Raw genomic sequence first — 19,389 nt, forward strand, 5'->3', positions numbered from 1 at the left:
ACACTGCTCGCGCGAGTCAATGAGTCTGCGTCGCCAAGGGCTAAAATAGAAGTTAGTTCTATTTGTGACGCAGATCACGCTATAAGTCCTGCCTCTTCCATCTCCTCATTGGTTTATAGAAGCAGGTACCCACGTGTCATCTCCTCATTGGTTATACCCACGTGGGTGACTGAAAGACGAACAAGGTCGATGGCGGTAATGCACCTAGTTTATGAAAGTTGCCAATTGCAATATAAAGTCAAGAGAAGAAAAAGCCTAGAAAGAGGAGAGATGACTTGAAACGATTCAGTTGACCGTTTTATGTGTGGATTAATTGTCGAAGTGGAGGACAGCCACCCTAGTCATGGACTGTTCTCTCTGCTACTGCAGGGCAAGGGGTACCGGAGCACCAAGTCTAGGTCCAAAAGGCTTAACAGCTTCTACCCCCAAGCCATAAGACTCCTGAACATCTAATCAAATGGCTACCCAGACCCTTCTTTTCCGCTGCTGCTACTCTGTTTATTATCTATGTATAGTCACTTTAATAACTCTACCTACATGTACATATTACCTCAATTACCTCCACTAACCGGTGCTCCCCTCACATTGACTCTGTAAAGGTGCCCCCCTGTATATAGCCTCCACATTGACTCTGTACCGGTACCCCCCTGTATATAGCCTCCACATTGACTCTGTACCGGTACCCCCTGTATATAGCCTCCACATTGACTCTGTACCGGTACCCCCTGTATATAGCCTCCACATTGACTCTGTACCGGTACCCCCCTGTATATAGCCTCCACATTGACTCTGTACCGGTACCCCCTGTATATAGCCTCCACATTGACTCTGTTCCGGTACCCCCTGTATATAGCCTCCACATTGACTCTGTACCGGTACCCCCTGTATATAGCCTCCACATTGACTCTGTACCGGTACCCCCTGTATATAGCCTCCACATTGACTCTGTACCGTAACACCCTGTATATAGCCTCCACATTGACTCTGTACCGGTACCCCCTGTATATAGCCTCCACATTGACTCTGTACCAGTACCCCCTGTATATAGCCTCCACATTGACTCTGTTCCGGTACCCCCTGTATATAGCCTCCACATTGACTCTGTACCGGTACCCCCTGTATATAGCCTCCACATTGACTCTGTACTGGTACCCCCTGTATATAGCCTCTCTATTGTTATTTTACTGCTGCTGTTGAATTATTTGTAACTTATATTTTCAATTTTTTTGTACCTATCTATTTTTTTTACTTAACACTTTCTCAAAACTTCTTAAAGCATTGTTGTTTAAGGGCTTATAAGTAAGCATTTCACTGTAAGGTCTACACCTGTTATATGATTTGATTTGATGGTGCTTTCTCAAGTCTGAGAAGCGGCGGGAAAACTCATGCAGGTTGATCAAAGTGCTGCTGTATGTCTCAGTGCGGCACTGCGATGTGGGCGCGTTCATTGCGCGGCCAGTGTCGGAAAATGAGCGAGAGACCGGCTTCTCATTTGTCTGGAGAACAACATAAGTTTGGTCTTGAATGCTTATTGAAGCACAAAAACACAATTTTTCCCTGCAGTTTCACATTCAGATCTTTCACATGCCCCAGTATGTCCACACCGAAAACAAAGACGCCCAGCCAGTCGGTGTCTTTCAACTCGGAGAAGTCGTCAGCTTTACCAACCATATCAAGGAACATACTGATCTCAGTTCCCACACATGGCAAAATACTTTTCCCAGGCTTAGCCAGAGAACATGGTACAACAAGTCCTGGTGCTCTGCCTCGCAGTCATTGAGCAGCTGAATGAACTGACGATGGTTAAGCCTCCTTGCCCGTATAAAGTTGAACTGACGATGGTTAAGCCTCCTTGCCCGTATAAAGTTGAACTGACGATGGTTAAGCCTCCTTGCCCGTATAAAGTTGAACTGACGATGGTTAAGCCTCCTTGCCCGTATAAAGTTGAACTGACGATGGTTAAGCCTCCTTGCCCGTATAAAGTTGAACTGACGATGGTTAAGCCTCCTTGCCCGTATAAAGTTGAACTGACGATGGTTAAGCCTCCTTGCCCGTATAAAGTTGACAAGTTTTACAACCACTTTGACAACATTTTCCAGCTTTAACACACTTTTACACAGGGCTTCCTGACGAATAATACAGTGAAGAAATATCAATATTTCTTCTTTTACTTTTGTCTTTATAATCTTTTTAGTAGCCCAATGTTTTTACCGGTTAGATTTGGTGATCCATCTGTTGTGACGTTTGTCAGTTTGCTCCACAGTAGATACATTTTTTTCCCATGCAGGCAGACACCCTGTCAGATAAATCAGAGCCCCTGGTTGTTCACATCATTGATTCCATCGCAAGAATTGAGAGTTGTCGTTTATTCCTCTGAGAAACATGTTAAGTGGAGCGGTGTCTCTGATGTCACTGCTCTCATCCAGTGCTATAGAAAAAAACAGATCAAAGCCATCTGCTTTTTTTTTCTTCAACTGGGAGATTAGCTCCTCACCTATCACTTCTACGCGCCTGGTGATGGTTCTGCGTGATAAACTAATTTTCTCAAATTGGCTTTTTCTCTCAGGACAAAATATACCAGCAGTCTCCACCACAAAGTCCCCTTCAGTAAAATGTTTGCTATACTTAGATTTTTATGTGCCGCTACGTAGCTTGCCTTAGTTACGGAGTCTGGAGTAGAGCACCGTTTCGTAAGTGTATTTTGTTGGGCTTTTAAGTTTGTGGCAAGTTTTGAAGCCTTCCTTGCCTTTTCCTGAGAGGACAGATAGCTAGCGTAGTTAGCATGCTTGCTTGAAAAATGACGATTTGAGATTATATTCCTTAAAAACGGCAACACTTTCTTGGCATATCAGACAGTACCGCCTTATGTCCCATATTAGTATATATAAAAAAAAGTATTTTGCTATCCATTCTTCTTTAAACACACAACATTCAGAGTCCACTTTTCTAATTTTCGCAGCACTTATTTTTCACGTCAAAAGTCGTCAAGCAATGAAGTGGCTATGATGACTGAGCGCATTCTGAATCAGACTGTAGGCCGAAATACAGTGCGTGCTTGCCAGGCTACAGCGCCATCTATTGGGGGTTGTTTGTGTATCATGGAATGAGTCATTTTAGGCCAAAAATCTTAACTCAAATATTATAATATTTATTATATTTAAAAAATGTCTCGCGGGCCGTACTTTGCCATTCCCCCCCCCCCCCCCCCCCCGGACTGAGGTAATGGAAAGTGTACACATCAAAGCGTGAGTGATGGAGAAGCAGGACATGAGAAGAAAATGAATGTCCACTGACTCCAGGCCAAATGCCACACTTTTCCATATATAGTGCACCACTTTAGACCAGGACCCAAAAGGACTATGTAGGGTATAGGATTCCATTTGGGATGCAGCCAGTGTTTACTGCTCCCAAAAGCCAGACATAAAAGGTGTTGTGATCTTAACAGAAGCTTCATTATACAGACAGGGAACAGACATTAGATTTCCTCTCTCATTTAGTTCCTTCTCACAATCTGTGTCCCAAATGGCACCCTATTCCCTATATACTGCACTACTTTTGACAAGAACCCTGTTCAAAAGTAGTGTACTTCATAAGGGAATAGGAGTGCCAATTGGTACGGTTACATTCTCTAATACCAGTAGGCCTTTCATATGGTTGTTGTAGTGTGAAGAGAATAGGATCCTTATAAACCATCAACAGAATATAGGATCCTTATAGAACCATCATCAGAATATAGGATCCTTATAGAACCATCATCAGAATATAGGATCCTTATAGAACCATCAGAATATAGGATCCTTATAGAACCATCATCAGATTATAGGATCCTTATAGAACCGTCAACAGAATATAGGATCTTGATAGAACCGTCATCAGAATATAGGATCTTTATAGAACCATCATCAGAATATAGGATCCTTAGAGAACCATCAACATAATATAGGATCCTTATAGAACCATCAGACAGAATATATGGTCTTTATAGAACCATCATCAGAATATAGGATCTTTATAGAACCATCATCAGAATATCGGATCTTTATGGAACCATCATCATAATGTAGGATCTTTATTAGAACCATCATCAGACAGAATATAGGATCTTTATTAGAACCATCATCAGACAGAATATAGGATCCTTATAGAACCATCAACAGAATATAGGATCTTTATAGAACCATCATCAGAATATCGGATCTTTATGGAACCATCATCAGAATGTAGGATCTTTATTAGAACCGTCATCAGACAGAATATAGGATCTTTATTAGAACCATCATCAGACAGAATATAGGATCTTTATTAGAACCATCATCAGAATATAGGATCCTTATAGAACCATCAGCAGACAGAATGTAGGATCTTTATTAGAACCATCATCAGACAGAATGTAGGATCTTTATTAGAACCATCATCAGACAGAATATAGGGTCTTTATAGAACCATCATCAGAATATAGGATCTTTATAGAACCATCATCAGACAGAATATAGGATCTTTATAGAACCATCATCAGAATATAGGATCTTTATAGAACCATCAACAGAATATAGGATCTTTATTAGAACCATCAGACAGACTATAGGATCTTTATAGAACCATCAGCAGACAGAATATGGGATCTTTATTAGAACCATCATCAGAATATAGGATCCTTAGAGAACCATCAACATAATATAGGATCCTTAGAGAACTATCAACAGATTATAGGATCCTTAGAGAACCATCATCAGAATATAGGATCTTTATTAGAACCATCATCAGACAGAATATAGGATCCTTATAGAACCATCAACAGACAGAATATAGGATCTTTATAGAACCATCAGCAGACAGAATATAGGATCTTTATTAGAACCATCATCAGACAGAATATAGGATCTTTATTAGAACCATCTTCAGACAGAATATAGGATCTTTATTAGAACCATCTTCAGACAGAATATAGGATCTTTATTAGAACCATCATCAGACAGAATATAGGATCCTTATAGAACCATCAACAGACAGAATATAGGATCTTTATAGAACCATCAGCAGACAGAATATAGGATCTTTATTAGAACCATCATCAGACAGAATATAGGATCTTTATTAGAACCATCTTCAGACAGAATATAGGATCTTTATTAGAACCATCATCAGACAGAATATAGGATCCTTATAGGACCATCAACAGACAGAATATAGGATCTTTATTAGAACCATCATCAGACAGAATATTGGATCTTTATAGAACCATCAACAGAATATAGGATCTTTATAGAACCATCATCAGAATATCGGATCTTTATGGAACCATCATCAAAATGTAGGATCTTTATTAGAACCATCATCAGACAGAATATAGGATCTTTATTAGAACCATCATCAGAATATAGGTTCCTTATAGAACCATCAGCAGACAGAATGTAGGATCTTTATTAGAACCATCATCAGACAGAATATAGGATCCTTATAGAACCATCAGCAGACAGAATATAGGATCCTTATAGAACCATCAGACAGAATATAGGGTCTTTATAGAACCATCATCAGAATATAGGATCTTTATAGAACCATCATCAGAATATCGGATCTTTATGGAACCATCATCAGAATGTAGGATCTTTATTAGAACCATCATCAGACAGAATATAGGATCCTTATAGAACCATCAACAGAATATAGGATCTTTATAGAACCATCATCAGAATATCGGATCTTTATGGAACCATCATCAGAATGTAGGATCTTTATAGAACCATCATCAGACAGAATATGGGATCTTTATAGAACCGTCATCAGACAGAATATGGGATCTTTATTAGAACCATCATCAGAATATAGGATCTTTATAGAACCATCATCAGACAGAATATGGGATCTTTATAGAACCATCAGACAGAATATAGGATCTTTATTAGAACCATCATCAGACAGAATATAGGATCTTTATAGAACCATCATCAGACAGAATATGGGATCTTTATAGAACCATCAGACAGAATATAGGATCTTTATAGAACCATCATCAGACAGAATATAGGATCTTTATTAGAACCATCATCAGACAGAATATAGGATCTTTATAGAACCATCATCAGACAGAATATGGGATCTTTATAGAACCATCAGACAGAATATAAGATCTTTATTAGAACCATCATCAGACAGAATATAGGATCCTTATAGAACCATCATCAGACAGAATATATGATCTTTATAGAACCATCAACGGAATATAGGATCTTTATAGAACCATCAGCAGACAGAATATAGGATCTCTATAGAACCATCAGAATATAGGATCCTTATAGAACCATCATCAGACAGAATATAGGATCTTTATTAGAACCATCATCAGACAGAATATAGGATCCTTATAGAACCATCATCAGACAGAATATAGGATCTTTATAGAACCATCAACAGAATATAGGATCCTTATAGAACCATCATCAGAATATAGGATCCTTATAGAACCATCAACAGAATATAGGATCTTTATAGAACCATCAGCAGACAGAATATAGGATCTCTATAGAACCATCATCAGACAGAATATAGGATCTTTATAGAACCATCATCAGACAGAATATAGGATCTTTTATAGAACCATCATCAGACAGAATATAGGATCCTTATAGAACCATCATCAGACAGAATATAGGATCTTTATTAGAACCATCATCAGACAGAATATAGGATCTTTATAGAACCATCATCAGAATATAGGATCCTTATAGAACCATCAGCAGACAGAATATACAGTAGTTACTTCCTGTAACCTATTTGATATGATAGTTGTACTGTGAGAGAATACAGGAGTACATGAGTTACTTCCTGTAACCTATTTGATATGATAGTTGTACTGTGGGAGAATACAGGAGTACATGAGTTACTTCCTGTAACCTATTTGATATGATAGTTGTACTGTGAGAGAATACAGAAGTACAGGTCTCATACTGACAGCTGGATCAGTCACTCTGTTTGCATCCTGAATGGCCCAATGGATCCCATTGTTCTCTGATCTCTCTCTAGGTTGTTTCTGATGATCAATATCTGTGTTTATTCCTCTCCTGTGTTTCTGATCAATACATGTATTTATGTCTCTCTTCTGTGTTTTCTTTCTAGGATATGGATTCTCATGTCTGCTGTTCTGTTCACAACCATAGCCTTAATAGTAAGTACTGTACATTAGTCAACTGGGCTTCTACCATAGCCTTAATAGTAAGTACTGTACATTAGTCAACTGGGCTTCTACCATAGCCTTAATAGTAAGTACTGTACATTAGTCAACTGGGCTTCTACCATAGCCTTAATAGTAAGTACTGTACATTAGTCAACTGGACTTCTACCATAGCCTTAATAGTAAGTACTGTACATTAGTCAACTGGGCTTAGCTTGACCTCTCCTGTACTGTATAGATATCTCCCAGTCCAATTGCTTTGACAGCATGGTTCAACCTTGGTCCTGGGGATGGACAGGGGGTGCAGGCTTGTTCTCCAGCCCCACACTAACAACAACACATCTGATTTGACTCATCAAGGGCTTGTTGATTAGTTGAATCAGGAGTGTTATTACCTGGTTGGGGAAAAGGCCTGTAACCCCGGTGTGTGTATATACCCAGAACCAGGACAGAAGACACTACTGCTGTGTGGGTTGTCAACTGTCTCTGGGTCTATCAAAATCCTTATTATACTATGTTGTTATTATTATTTCACAACATATGTAACACTGAGCACTTCTTCCCTCTCTCTCTCTCTCCCGCTCTCCTGCGCACTCTCTCTCCCACCTCTCTCTCCCTTTCTCTCCCACCTCTCTTTCCCCTCTCTCTCTTTCTCTCTCTTCCTCCCTGTCTGTCACTACAGGCTCTAGTGTTCCCCAGTCAGCTCTATGAATTTGTGTTTGAGCTCAGGACCACCAGGATCTCCATCAGACTCTATGGAGGAGCACTACTCAGTAAGGGCTGTCTACTGTGACAGTATCAGACTCTATGGAGGAGCAGTACTCAGTAAGGGCTGTCTACTGTGACAGTATCAGACTCTATGGAGGAGCACTACTCAGTAAGGGCTGTCTACTGTGACAGTATCAGACTCTATGGAGGAGCACTACTCAGTAAGGGCTGTCTACTGTGACAGTATCAGACTCTATGGAGGAGCACTACTCAGTAAGGGCTGTCTACTGTGACAGTATCAGACTCTATGGAGGAGCACTACTCAGTAAGGGCTGTCTACTGTGACAGTATCAGACTCTATGGAGGAGCAGTACTCAGTAAGGGCTGTCTACTGGGACAGTATCAGACTCTATGGAGGAGCACTACTCAGTAAGGGCTGTCTACTGTGACAGTATCAGACTCTATGGAGGAGCAGTACTCAGTAAGGGCTGTCTACTGGGACAGTATCAGACTCTATGGAGGAGCAGTACTCAGTAAGGGCTGTCTACTGGGACAGTATCAGACTCTATGGAGGAGCAGTACTCAGTAAGGGCTGTCTACTGTGACAGTATCAGACTCTATGGAGGAGCAGTACTCAGTAAGGGCTGTCTACTGTGACAGTATCAGACTCTATGGAGGAGCAGTACTCAGTAAGGGCTGTCTACTGGGACAGTATCAGACTCTATGGAGGAGCAGTACTCAGTAAGGGCTGTCTACTGTGACAGTATCAGACTCTATGGAGGAGCAGTACTCAGTAAGGGCTGTCTACTGTGACAGTATCAGACTCTATGGAGGAGCAGTACTCAGTAAGGGCTGTCTACTGTGACAGTATCAGACTCTATGGACGAGCAGTACTCAGTAAGGGCTGTCTACTGTGACAGTATCAGACTCTATGGAGGAGCAGTACTCAGTAAGGGCTGTCTACTGGGACAGTATCAGACTCTATGGAGGAGCAGTACTCAGTAAGGGCTGTCTACTGGGACAGTATCAGACTCTATGGAGGAGCAGTACTCAGTAAGGGCTGTCTACTGTGACAGTATCAGACTCTATGGAGGAGCAGTACTCAGTAAGGGCTGTCTACTGTGACAGTATCAGACTCTATGGAGGAGCAGTACTCAGTAAGGGCTGTCTACTGCCACTTCTCTGCCAGGGAAACCGCTCAGTCTCACCAGCTATAAATGATTTAAAAACTGTACTTCTTAATATTTAATGGTCCTGCCTCGTTCCTGACTAACTCCTCTAGGGTAGAGTACACTTGTTGTTGATGAACAGTGTTAAAGTGAGGACCTGAAGCAGTGCATTCTGGATCCTGTAGTTCATGTTGAGTGACTTGTTGGCCCAGGAAGAGGCACCAGGTATGATAAGAGGATAACATTCAGATGTCTAGAGGGTTTTCTGCCAGTAAAGAAACTAATCTATTTAACTGGATTGAAAAGACCACCTCCTATAACCTTATTCCATTATACATTAAACATTTCCATCTCTAAATCACAATGAGAATACATTATGTAATACAATGCAATCACACTTTGTATCTCCTTTTAGATGGAACAGGTAAGACCAGAACCAGCTTAGGGCTTACCTAGCTAAATAACAGGTAGGACCAGAACCAGCTTAGGGCTTACCTAGCTAAATAACAGGTAGGACCAGAACCAGCTTAGGGCTTACCTAGCTAAATAACAGGTAGGACCAGAACCAGCTTAGGGCTTACCTAGCTAAATAACAGGAAAGACCAGAACCAGCTTAGGGCTTACCTAGCTAAATAACAGGTAGGACCAGAACCAGCTTAGGGCTTACCTAGCTAAATAACAGGTAGGACCAGAACCAGCTTAGGGCTTACCTAGCTAAATAACAGGAAAGACCAGAACCAGCTTAGGGCTTACCAAGATAAATAACAGGTAGGACCAGAACCAGCTTAGTTCTTACCTAGCTAAATAACAGGTAGGACCAGAACCAGCTTAGTTCTTACCTAGCTAAATAAGATATTAATAATCATGAATGCTTTAATATTTTTTAGAGGTCTGTATTCAGTCTGCCATGTTTTACAGTATTACATGATGAGTGCATTTGGGTACAGCAAGGCGTGACTGTACAGTCCCCCTCTGATGGAGGGAGAGAGAGAGGGAAGGATGGAAGGAGGAACCCTACTGAGAAAGGCAGGAAGGAAGAGAGGATAATCCCTTAACAGCGGAAGGCTGTAGGCAACAGGGGTGAAGATACGGCGTTTGTCCCAAATGGCACCCTATTCCCTTTTTTATAGTGCACTACTTTTGTCCTGCGTCCATTGAGCTCTGGTTAAAAGTAGTGTGCACTAATAGGGAATAGGGTGCCATTTGCAACACAGACACAGTTCCTCTACTGTCTGTTCAGTAACAGCCTGGGTTAGAACGGAGCCATAGATGTACTATATAGTTTTAAATATAGTATTATACTGCATCTACCCTCTCTGTGTGTGCTGGGGTCATCAGAAGGGCTCACTACTTCCTGATGGAGAGGATGTACGTTCTACTCTAGTACAGTGTTAAAATCAGCCACTTCCAACATACTGCTCTGATTCCACATCTGTAAGGAAGGAATTGTGGCTGAGAGATTTGGTTGTCTGGTTCAGTTCTGATGTGAACCTATGTAGACCTGAACTCGGAAACCCAGGCTTTTCACAGTACTTCCAATAGTGGAGTGATGGAGACAACAGGGTTTTAGAAGGCTTGCTACACTAGACTACTGTAGGCCTCACCCTAATGCTAAACATCCCTCTCTCTCGCTCTCTCTCTCTCTCTCTCTCTCTCTCTCTCTCTCTCACCAGGTGTCTCATTGATCATGTGGAAAGGTCTGTACACGGCAGAGAAAGCCATTATCCAGTGGACCCTGCTCACCGAGGCCTGCCTCCTGTCTGTCCAGTTCCTGGGTGAGGGATCCGTTGTTCTGTCTTTATATCAATTTACTAACAACACAAACTAACAACTATGCAGTAAGGATGCACCGGGCTTCACCTATTGGTTTATGATTGGAACATGCCATCAGAGTTGTTCTTTACAGACTATCTGTAGGTTACAGGACTGTCTATGATCAGTAATAGTAGTGTCTATGGTCAGTAATAGTAGTGTCTATGATCAGTAGTGTCTATGGTCAGTAACAGTAGTGTCTATGGTCAGTAACAGTAGTGTCTATGGTCAGTAACAGTAGTGTCTATGATCAGTAACAGTAGTGTCTATGATCAGTAGTGTCTATGATCAGTAACAGTAGTGTCTATGATCTGTAACAGTAGTGTCTATGGTCAGTAACAGTAGTGTCTATGGTCAGTAACAGTAGTGTCTATGATCAGTAATAGTAGTGTCTATGGTCAGTAGTGTCTATGGTCAGTAGTGTCTATGATCAGTAACAGTAGTGTCTATGGTCAGTAACAGTAGTGTCTACGGTCAGTAACAGTAGTGTCTATGATCAGTAGTGTCTATGATCAGTAACAGTAGTGTCTATGATCAGTAACAGTAGTGTCTATGACCAGTAACAGTAGTGTCTTATCAGTAACAGTAGTGTCTATGATCAGTAACAGTAGTGTCTATGACCAGTAACAGTAGTGTCTTATCAGTAACAGTAGTGTCTATGGTCAGTAACAGTAGTGTCTATGGTCAGTAACAGTAGTGTCTATGATCAGTAGTGTCTATGGTCAGTAACAGTAGTGTCTATGGTCAGTAACAGTAGTGTCTATGATCAATAACAGTAGTGTCTATGATCAGTAGTGTCTATGGTCAGTAACAGTAGTGTCCATGATCAGTAACAGTAGTGTCCATGGTCAGTAACAGTAGTGTCTATGGTCAGTAACAGTAGTGTCTATGGTCAGTAACAGTAGTGTCTATGATCAGTAACAGTAGTGTCTATGGTCAGTAACAGTAGTGTCCATGATCAGTAACAGTAGTGTCTATGATCAATAACAGTATTGTCTATGATCAGTAACAGTAGTGTCTATGGTCAGTAACAGTAGTGTCTATGATCAGTAACAGTAGTGTCTATGATCAGTAGTGTCTATGGTCAGTAACAGTAGTGTGTATGGTCAGTAACAGTAGTGTCTATGGTCAGTAACAGTAGTGTCTATGGTCAGTAACAGTAGTGTCTATGGTCAGTAACAGTAGTGTCTATGGTCAGTAACAGTAGTGTCTATGGTCAGTAGTGTCTATGGTCAGTAGTGTCTATGATCAGTAGTGTCTATGGTCAGTAACAGTAGTGTCTATGGTCAGTAACAGTAGTGTCTATGGTCAGTAACAGTAGTGTCTATGATCAGTAACAGTAGTTTCTATGATCAGTAACAGTAGTGTCTATGGTCAGTAACAGTAGTGTCTATGATCAGTAACAGTTGTGTCTATGATCAGTAACAGTTGTGTCTATGATCAGTAACAGTAGTGTCTATGGTCAGTAGTGTCTATGGTCAGTAGTGTCTATGATCAATAACAGTAGTGTCTATGATAAGTAGTGTCTATGATCAGTAACAGTAGTGTCTATGATCAATAACAGTAGTGTCTATGATAAGTAGTGTCTATGGTCAGTAACAGTAGTGTCTATGGTCAGTAACAGTAGTGTCTATGGTCAGTAACAGTAGTGTCTATGATCAGTAGTGTCTATGATCAGTAGTGTCTATGATCAGTAGTGTCTATGGTCAGTAACAGTAGTGTCTATGGTCAGTAACAGTAGTGTCTATGGTCAGTAACAGTAGTGTCTATGATCAGTAACAGTAGTGTCTATGATCAGTAACAGTAGTATCTGTGATCAATAGCAGTAGTGTCTATGATCAGTAACAGTAGTGTCTATGATCAGTAACAGTAGTATCTATGATCAATAACAGTAGTGTCTATGATCAGTAACAGTAGTGTCTATGATCAGTAACAGTAGTATCTATGATCAATAACAGTAGTGTCTATGATCAGTAACAGTAGTGTCTATGATCAGTTGGTTACAGTAACAGTAGTGTCTATGATCAGTAACAGTAGTGTGTCTATGATCAGTTGGTTACAGTAACAGTAGTGTCTATGATCAGTTGGTTACAGTAACAGTAGTGTCTATGATCAGTTGGTTACAGTAACAGTAGTGTCCATGATCCGTTGGTTACACTAACAGTAGTGTCCATGATCAGTTGGTTACAGTAACAGTAGTGTCTGTGATCAGTTGGTTACAGTAACAGTAGTGTCTGTGCTTCTACATCTGCATTGCTTGCTGTTTGGGGTTTTAGGCTGGGTTTCTGTACAGCACTTTGAGATATCAGCTGATGTAAGAAGGGCTTTATAAATCAATTTGATTTGATTTGATCAGTTGGTTCCAGTAACAGTAGTGTCTATGATCAGAGAGTGTATTTAGAGAGGGACTGAGAGTCCAGACGAGTCCATGTTATCTCCTCTAGTACCTCAATAAGAGACATTCACACATCAGTGGGAAATCAATCTCTGTTCAGTCCTGCAGTGTCGACTGAAGTGAAGTCTGGGGTCGTTATGTACTGTATCAGAGTAGGACTGCTGATCTAGGATCAGATTAACCTTTTAGATTGTAATGAATAACATTACATGGACGGGGGGACCAGGAGCCGTATGTACTATATCAGAGTAGGACTGCTGATCTAGGATCAGATTAACCTTTTAGATTGTAATGAATAACATTACATGGACGGGGGGACCAGGAGCCTTATGTACTATATCAGAGTAGGACTGCTGATCTAGGATCAGATTAACCTTTTAGATTGTAATGAATAACATTACATGGACGGGGGGGACCAGGAACCGTATGTACTGTATCAGAGTAGGACTGCTGATCTAGGATCAGATTAACCTTTTAGATTGTAATGAATAACATTACATGGACGGGGGGACCAGGAGCCGTATGTACTATATCAGAGTAGGACTGCTGATCTAGGATCAGATTAATGTAATGAGTGTAATGAGTAAGATCACAGAGGCAACGAGGGATCTGATCCTAGATCAGCACTCCTGCTCTGAGATGGTTGATATATATGAGCCCTGAAGTGAACTGCAGGATAAGGGTGTTGCCACGAGAAAAGGGCAACCAGTGAAGAAAAAACACCATTGTAAATACAACCCATATTCATGTTTATTTATGTTCCCTTTTGTACTTTAACTATTTGCACATTGTTACAACACTGCATATAGACATAATGACATTTTGAAATTATTTTGGAACTTTTGTGAGTGTAATGTTTATTGTTCATTTTTGATTGATTGTTTTGTTTATCTATTTCACTTGCTTTGGCAATGAACACATGTGTTTCCCGTGCCAGTAAAGCCCATTGAATTGAATTGAATTGAATTGAGAGTGAAGTTCAATCTATGGTCAAGATGATCACATATACAGTGGCTTCAGAAAGTATTCAGACCCCTTGACTTTTTCTACATTTTGCTACGTTAAAGCCTTATTCTAAAATTGATTAATAAATAAAAAACGTACCAATCTAAACACAATACCCCTTAATGACAAAGCGTAAACAGGTTTTTAGAAATCTTTTGCAAATTTATAACAAATAAAACTGAAATACCTTCTTTACAAAAGTATTCAGACCCTTTGCTATGAGACTCAAAATTGATCTCAGGTGCATCTTGTTTCCGTTGATCATCCTTGAGATGTTTCTACAACTTGATTGGAGTCCACCTGTGGTAAATTCAGTTGATTGGACATGATTTGGAAAGGCACCCACCTGTCTATGTAAGGTCTCACAGTGGACAGTGCATGTCAGAGTAAAAACCAAGCCATGGAATTGTCCGTAGAGCTCAGAGATAAGAATTGTGTCACGGCACAGATCTGGGGAAGGGTACCAAAACAATTCTGTGGCATTTAAGGTCCCCAAGAACACAGTGGCCTCCATCATTCTTAAATGGAAGAAGTTTGCAACCACCAAGACTAGAGCAATCGGGGGAGAAGGGCCTTGGTCAGGGAGGTGACCAAGGGCCTTGGTCAGGGAGGTGACCAAGAACCTGATGGTCACTCTGACAGAGCTCTAGATTTCATCTGTGCAATGGGAGAACCTTCCAAAAGGACAACCATCTCTGCAGCACTCCACCAATCAGGCCTTTATGGTAGAGTGGCCAGACGGAAGCCACTCCTCAGTAAACTGGCACATGGCTGCCTGCTTGGAGTTTGCCAAAAGGCCCCTAAAGACTCTCAGACCATGAGAAACAAGATTCTCTGGTCTGATGAAACCAAGATTGAACTCTTTGGCCTGAATGCCAAGCCTCACGTCTAGAGGAAACCTGGCACCATCCCTACGGTGAAGCATGGTGGTGGTAGCATCATGCTCTGGGGATGTTTTTCAGTGGCAGGGACTGGGAGACTAGTCTGGATTGAGGCAAGGATGAATGGAGCAAAGTACAGAGGGATCCTTGATGAAAACCTGCTCCAGAGCGCTCTGGACCTCAGACTGGGGCGAAGGTTCACCATCCAACAGGACAACGACCCTAAGCACACAGCCTAGACAACGCAGGAGTGGCTTTGGGACAAGTCTCTGAATGTCCTTGAGTGGCACAGCCAGAGCCCGGACTTGAACCTGATCTAATATCTCTGGAGAGACCTGAAAGTAGCTGTGCAGCAACGCTCACCATCCAACCTGACAGAGCTTGAGAGGATCTGCAGAGAAGAATGGGAGAAACTCCCCAAATACAGGTGGCCAAGCTTGTAAAGTCATACCCCAGACTCAAGGCTGTAATCGCTGCCTAAGGTGCTTTAACAAAGTACTAAGTAAAAGGTCTGAATACTTATGTAAAATGTAGTATGTCAGCTTTTTTTAAAATGATTAATTAGCAACAATTTCTAAAAACCTGTGTTTGCTTTGTCATTATGGGGCATTGTGATGTCATTATGGGGTATTGTGATGTCATTATGGGGTATTGTGATGTCATTATGGGGTATTGTGTGTAGATTGATGAGGAGGAAAAAAACCCGATTTTATCAATTTTAGAATAAGACTTTAACCTACCAAAATGTGGAAAAAGTCAAGCAGTCTGAATACTTTCCGATTGCTCTGTATGAGTACACATATTACATTTGTATAGGTTGCATCCCAGATGTCACCGTGTCCCCTATATCAGTGTTGGGAAACACGCCTAGCGCTTAAAAGCATTGGGCCAGTAACTGAAAGGCCGCTGGTTATGAATCCCTTAGCCGACTAGGTGTAAATTCTGTCCATGTGCCGTAGAGCAAGGTACTTAACCCTAGTTGTAAAACGTGCCTGTCCTCTCTCTCGTTGCAGTGACCATCATCACCCTGGTGGAGCTGGGTCGGATGTCAAACTCTGCCATCCTCCTCCTCCTCAGTGAAGTCCTCTTCCTCATCATCACACTCCTCTACTACTACCACCTGGGTCGCAGGACCAAGAAGACCCAGAACCATACACATAGCTCTGATTAGACCCAGAAGACCCAGAACCATAGATATAGCAGTTATGATTAGACCCAGAACCATAGATATAGCAGCTCTGATTAGACCCAGATCCATAGATATAGCAGCTCTGATTAGACCCAGAACCATAGATCTAGTTCTGATTAGACCCAGAACTATAGATCTAGTTCTGATTAGACCCAGAACCATAGATCTAGTTCTGATTAGACCCAGAACCATAGATCTAGTTCTGATTAGACCCAGAACTATAGATCTAGTTCTGATTAGACCCAGAACCATAGATCTAGTTCTGATTAGAGCCAGAAGACCCAGAACCATAGATCTAGTTCTGATTAGACCCAGAAGACCCAGAACCATAGATCTAGTTCTGATTAGACCCCCTCTCCCAAAACAGTGTTATAACTATCAATTTGATATCATGGCTGGTCAGTCCTTGCATCCATAGCTCTGTCTATGAATTTGAGTGTTTACAAATCTCCAACCCCATCCCTCAGCTTTTGACCAAAACAGTGGTGGGGTGGACACTTTGTTATTGTTTGAACTACAGATTGCCCCTTTACGGTCAGTTAAGATAAAAAGCTTGACGGGTTTAGATTGTGGCTCCAAAGCAACACTCCAGTCAACGTGACTGCTTAGTGCTTACCCTGCCCAAATGGCACCCTAGTCTATACTTACCCCACATAGGACTCTGTTCAGAAGTAGTGCACTATATAGGGAATAGGGCTCTGGTCTATAGTAGTGCACTATATAGGGCATAATAAGGTGCCATTTTTCATGGACACTTCGATCACAGTTTCATTGAGACTGCCCCAACCACTTAAATCCATTGTGTTAATAGGTAAAGCTCTGGTTGAATTTTTTTTTAGGAAAGGAGCTTTTAAATGTGATTGCCAAAGAAGGTGATTGTATTTTGCAGTATGCCATGTGTTATAAAACATGTCAATACATATTTGCTAGTTACTGAACATGTACCCGCAGAAAGAGAACAGTGTTGTTTTCAGACTGTGGGTCTTTTCTGTAGATACCTAGTCTCGTGACTCATGTAGAACTTGTATAAGCCTGTTTGGGAAACACTGGGTAGGGGTAGAACCTGTATAAACCTGTTTGGGAAACACTGGGTTAGTGGGTAGAACCTGTATAAGCCTGTTTGGGAAACACTGGGTTAGGAGGTAGAACCTGTATAAGCCTGTTTGGGAAACACTGGGTTAAGAGGTAGAACCTGTATAAGCCTGTTTGGAAAACACTGGGTTAGGGGGTAGAACCTGTATAAGCCTGTTTGGGAAACACTGGGTTAGGAGGTAGAACCTGTATAAGCCTGTTTGGGAAACACTGGGTTAGGGGGTAGAACCTGTATAAGCCTGTTTGGGAAACACTGGGTTAGGAGGTAGAACCTGTATAAGCCTGTTTGGGAAACACTGGGTTAGGAGGTAGAACCTGTATAAGCCTGTTTGGGAAACACTGGGTTAGGGGTAGAACCTGTATAAGCCTGTTTGGGAAACACTGGGTTAGGGGGTAGAACCTGTATAAGCCTGTTTGGGAAACACTGGGTTAGGGGGTAGAACCTGTATAAGCCTGTTTGGGAAACACTGGGTTAGGAGGTAGAACCTGTATAAGCCTGTTTGGGAAACACTGGGTTAGGAGGTAGAACCTGTATAAGCCTGTTTGGGAAACACTGGGTTAGGGGTAGAACCTGTATAAGCCTGTTTGGGAAACACTGGGTTAGGGGGTAGAACCTGTATAAGCCTGTTTGGGAAACACTGGGTTAGGGGTAGAACCTGTATAAGCCTGTTTGGGAAACACTGGGTTAGGGGGTAGAACCTGTATAAGCCTGTTTGGGAAACACTGGGTTAGGAGGTAGAACCTGTGTTTCGGTCTGGGTCAGAGAACGACTACTGTCTAATGTTCTGCTTTATGTTGGTTTGGGTCAGAGAACGACTACTGTTGTCTAATGTTCTGTTTTATGTTGGTCTGGTTCAGAGAGTGTTGTCTAATGTTCTGCTTTATGTTGGTTTGGGTCATGTTCATATCGGTGAAAACAGTAAGAAAAAACCCCAGAGTGAAACAGTGAGGTACTTACCTGTCCAATAAGAAACGCTCATGTCAGTTTCTTCCCGTTGCGTTCCCTGATGGACACAACACTGGTTTTGTTCTGTACTAATATATGTTGTATTAAAGAAACACTCCACCTCTTTTGTTTTGTGGGACTCAAGCATTCTTCCATGTGTTTACGTTTTTTGCTGGACTGACTGAAGGATAATCCTTCAGTCTGGGAAAATGTGACAGAAGGAAAAGGAATCAATCAGGCCGATGTATCATTTTAATACTCCCACTGAACAGTTATTTTATGTTCAGCAGTGCATCAAAGGGTCATTTTTAATCATCGTTATGTACTGAAGCTTGGGTCGTGGAAACTGGGCTGTTTGCTTTTGCATTGAGGTAGAGAGAACATACTAGATGCATTCTTCAGATACAATAGAAGGTTTAGGACACTTTGTGTAACACGTTGGACCTGACATGTTTTAAAAAAAAAATCGTTGTGTTTTGACACTTCTACAGAGATGTACTTTTTTGGGGGTACGGTATCACGTCTGATTTAACTTTCTCTGAACACCAAGCAATTTGAATATCTCTTATTAGAATAGAGGAAGTTTACTATCTCTTCATCCAGGCACATCTTTATCTTTCAGCATTTGGGACCACGGTGGATTTGTCATCATGAACGGCATCAATGCTTTAGGAAATGTGATAGATGTTATTATTGTGTCTATCTTAAATGTACATTGTGCATAAAGGTATAGACATGCTGTATTTGATTTGTATATGTATCAACAGACAACAATAAATTGACTATTTTTTCCCTCTGTTTTTCTTTGAGTGGTCTTGTTATGCCCAAGAGATGCTCTAACTTCTCATCACTAACAGTTCTTATCTCCAAGCTATTCCTATTGTCTGTTATTCCTGTTTTGTTTAACGTAATCTATTTCTTTCTGAACACGCCACGTCGTTGTGCCCTGCTGTAAGCAGCCCTGTTGTGCAGTAGTTCGCCTCCAGAGGGTGATGTTGATATGTTTAGAAAGAGTTACTGT

At 41.2% G+C, this 19,389-nt stretch overlaps 1 protein-coding gene across 2 annotated transcripts in view; it reads left to right on the plus strand.

The window, feature by feature from the left end:
* LOC106587948 (tumor protein p53-inducible protein 11) overlaps positions 1–19,164 on the plus strand; it is a 57,421-nt gene extending 38,257 nt beyond the window's left edge. For both annotated transcript variants that reach the window (XM_045711329.2, XM_045711330.2), the window contains 4 exons: positions 7,117–7,165; positions 7,854–7,944; positions 10,722–10,823; positions 16,155–19,164. In XM_045711329.2, the coding sequence (XP_045567285.1) occupies positions 7,117–7,165; positions 7,854–7,944; positions 10,722–10,823; positions 16,155–16,312 (400 nt within the window). In that variant the 3' untranslated portion in view covers positions 16,313–19,164. The remainder of the gene's footprint in view (positions 1–7,116; positions 7,166–7,853; positions 7,945–10,721; positions 10,824–16,154) is intronic.
* The last annotated feature ends 225 nt before the right edge of the window (positions 19,165–19,389 follow it).

The sequence above is a fragment of the Salmo salar genome, chromosome 11 (assembly GCF_965601325.2).
Source record: "Salmo salar chromosome 11, fSalSal1, whole genome shotgun sequence".
NCBI lineage: Eukaryota > Metazoa > Chordata > Actinopteri > Salmoniformes > Salmonidae > Salmo > Salmo salar.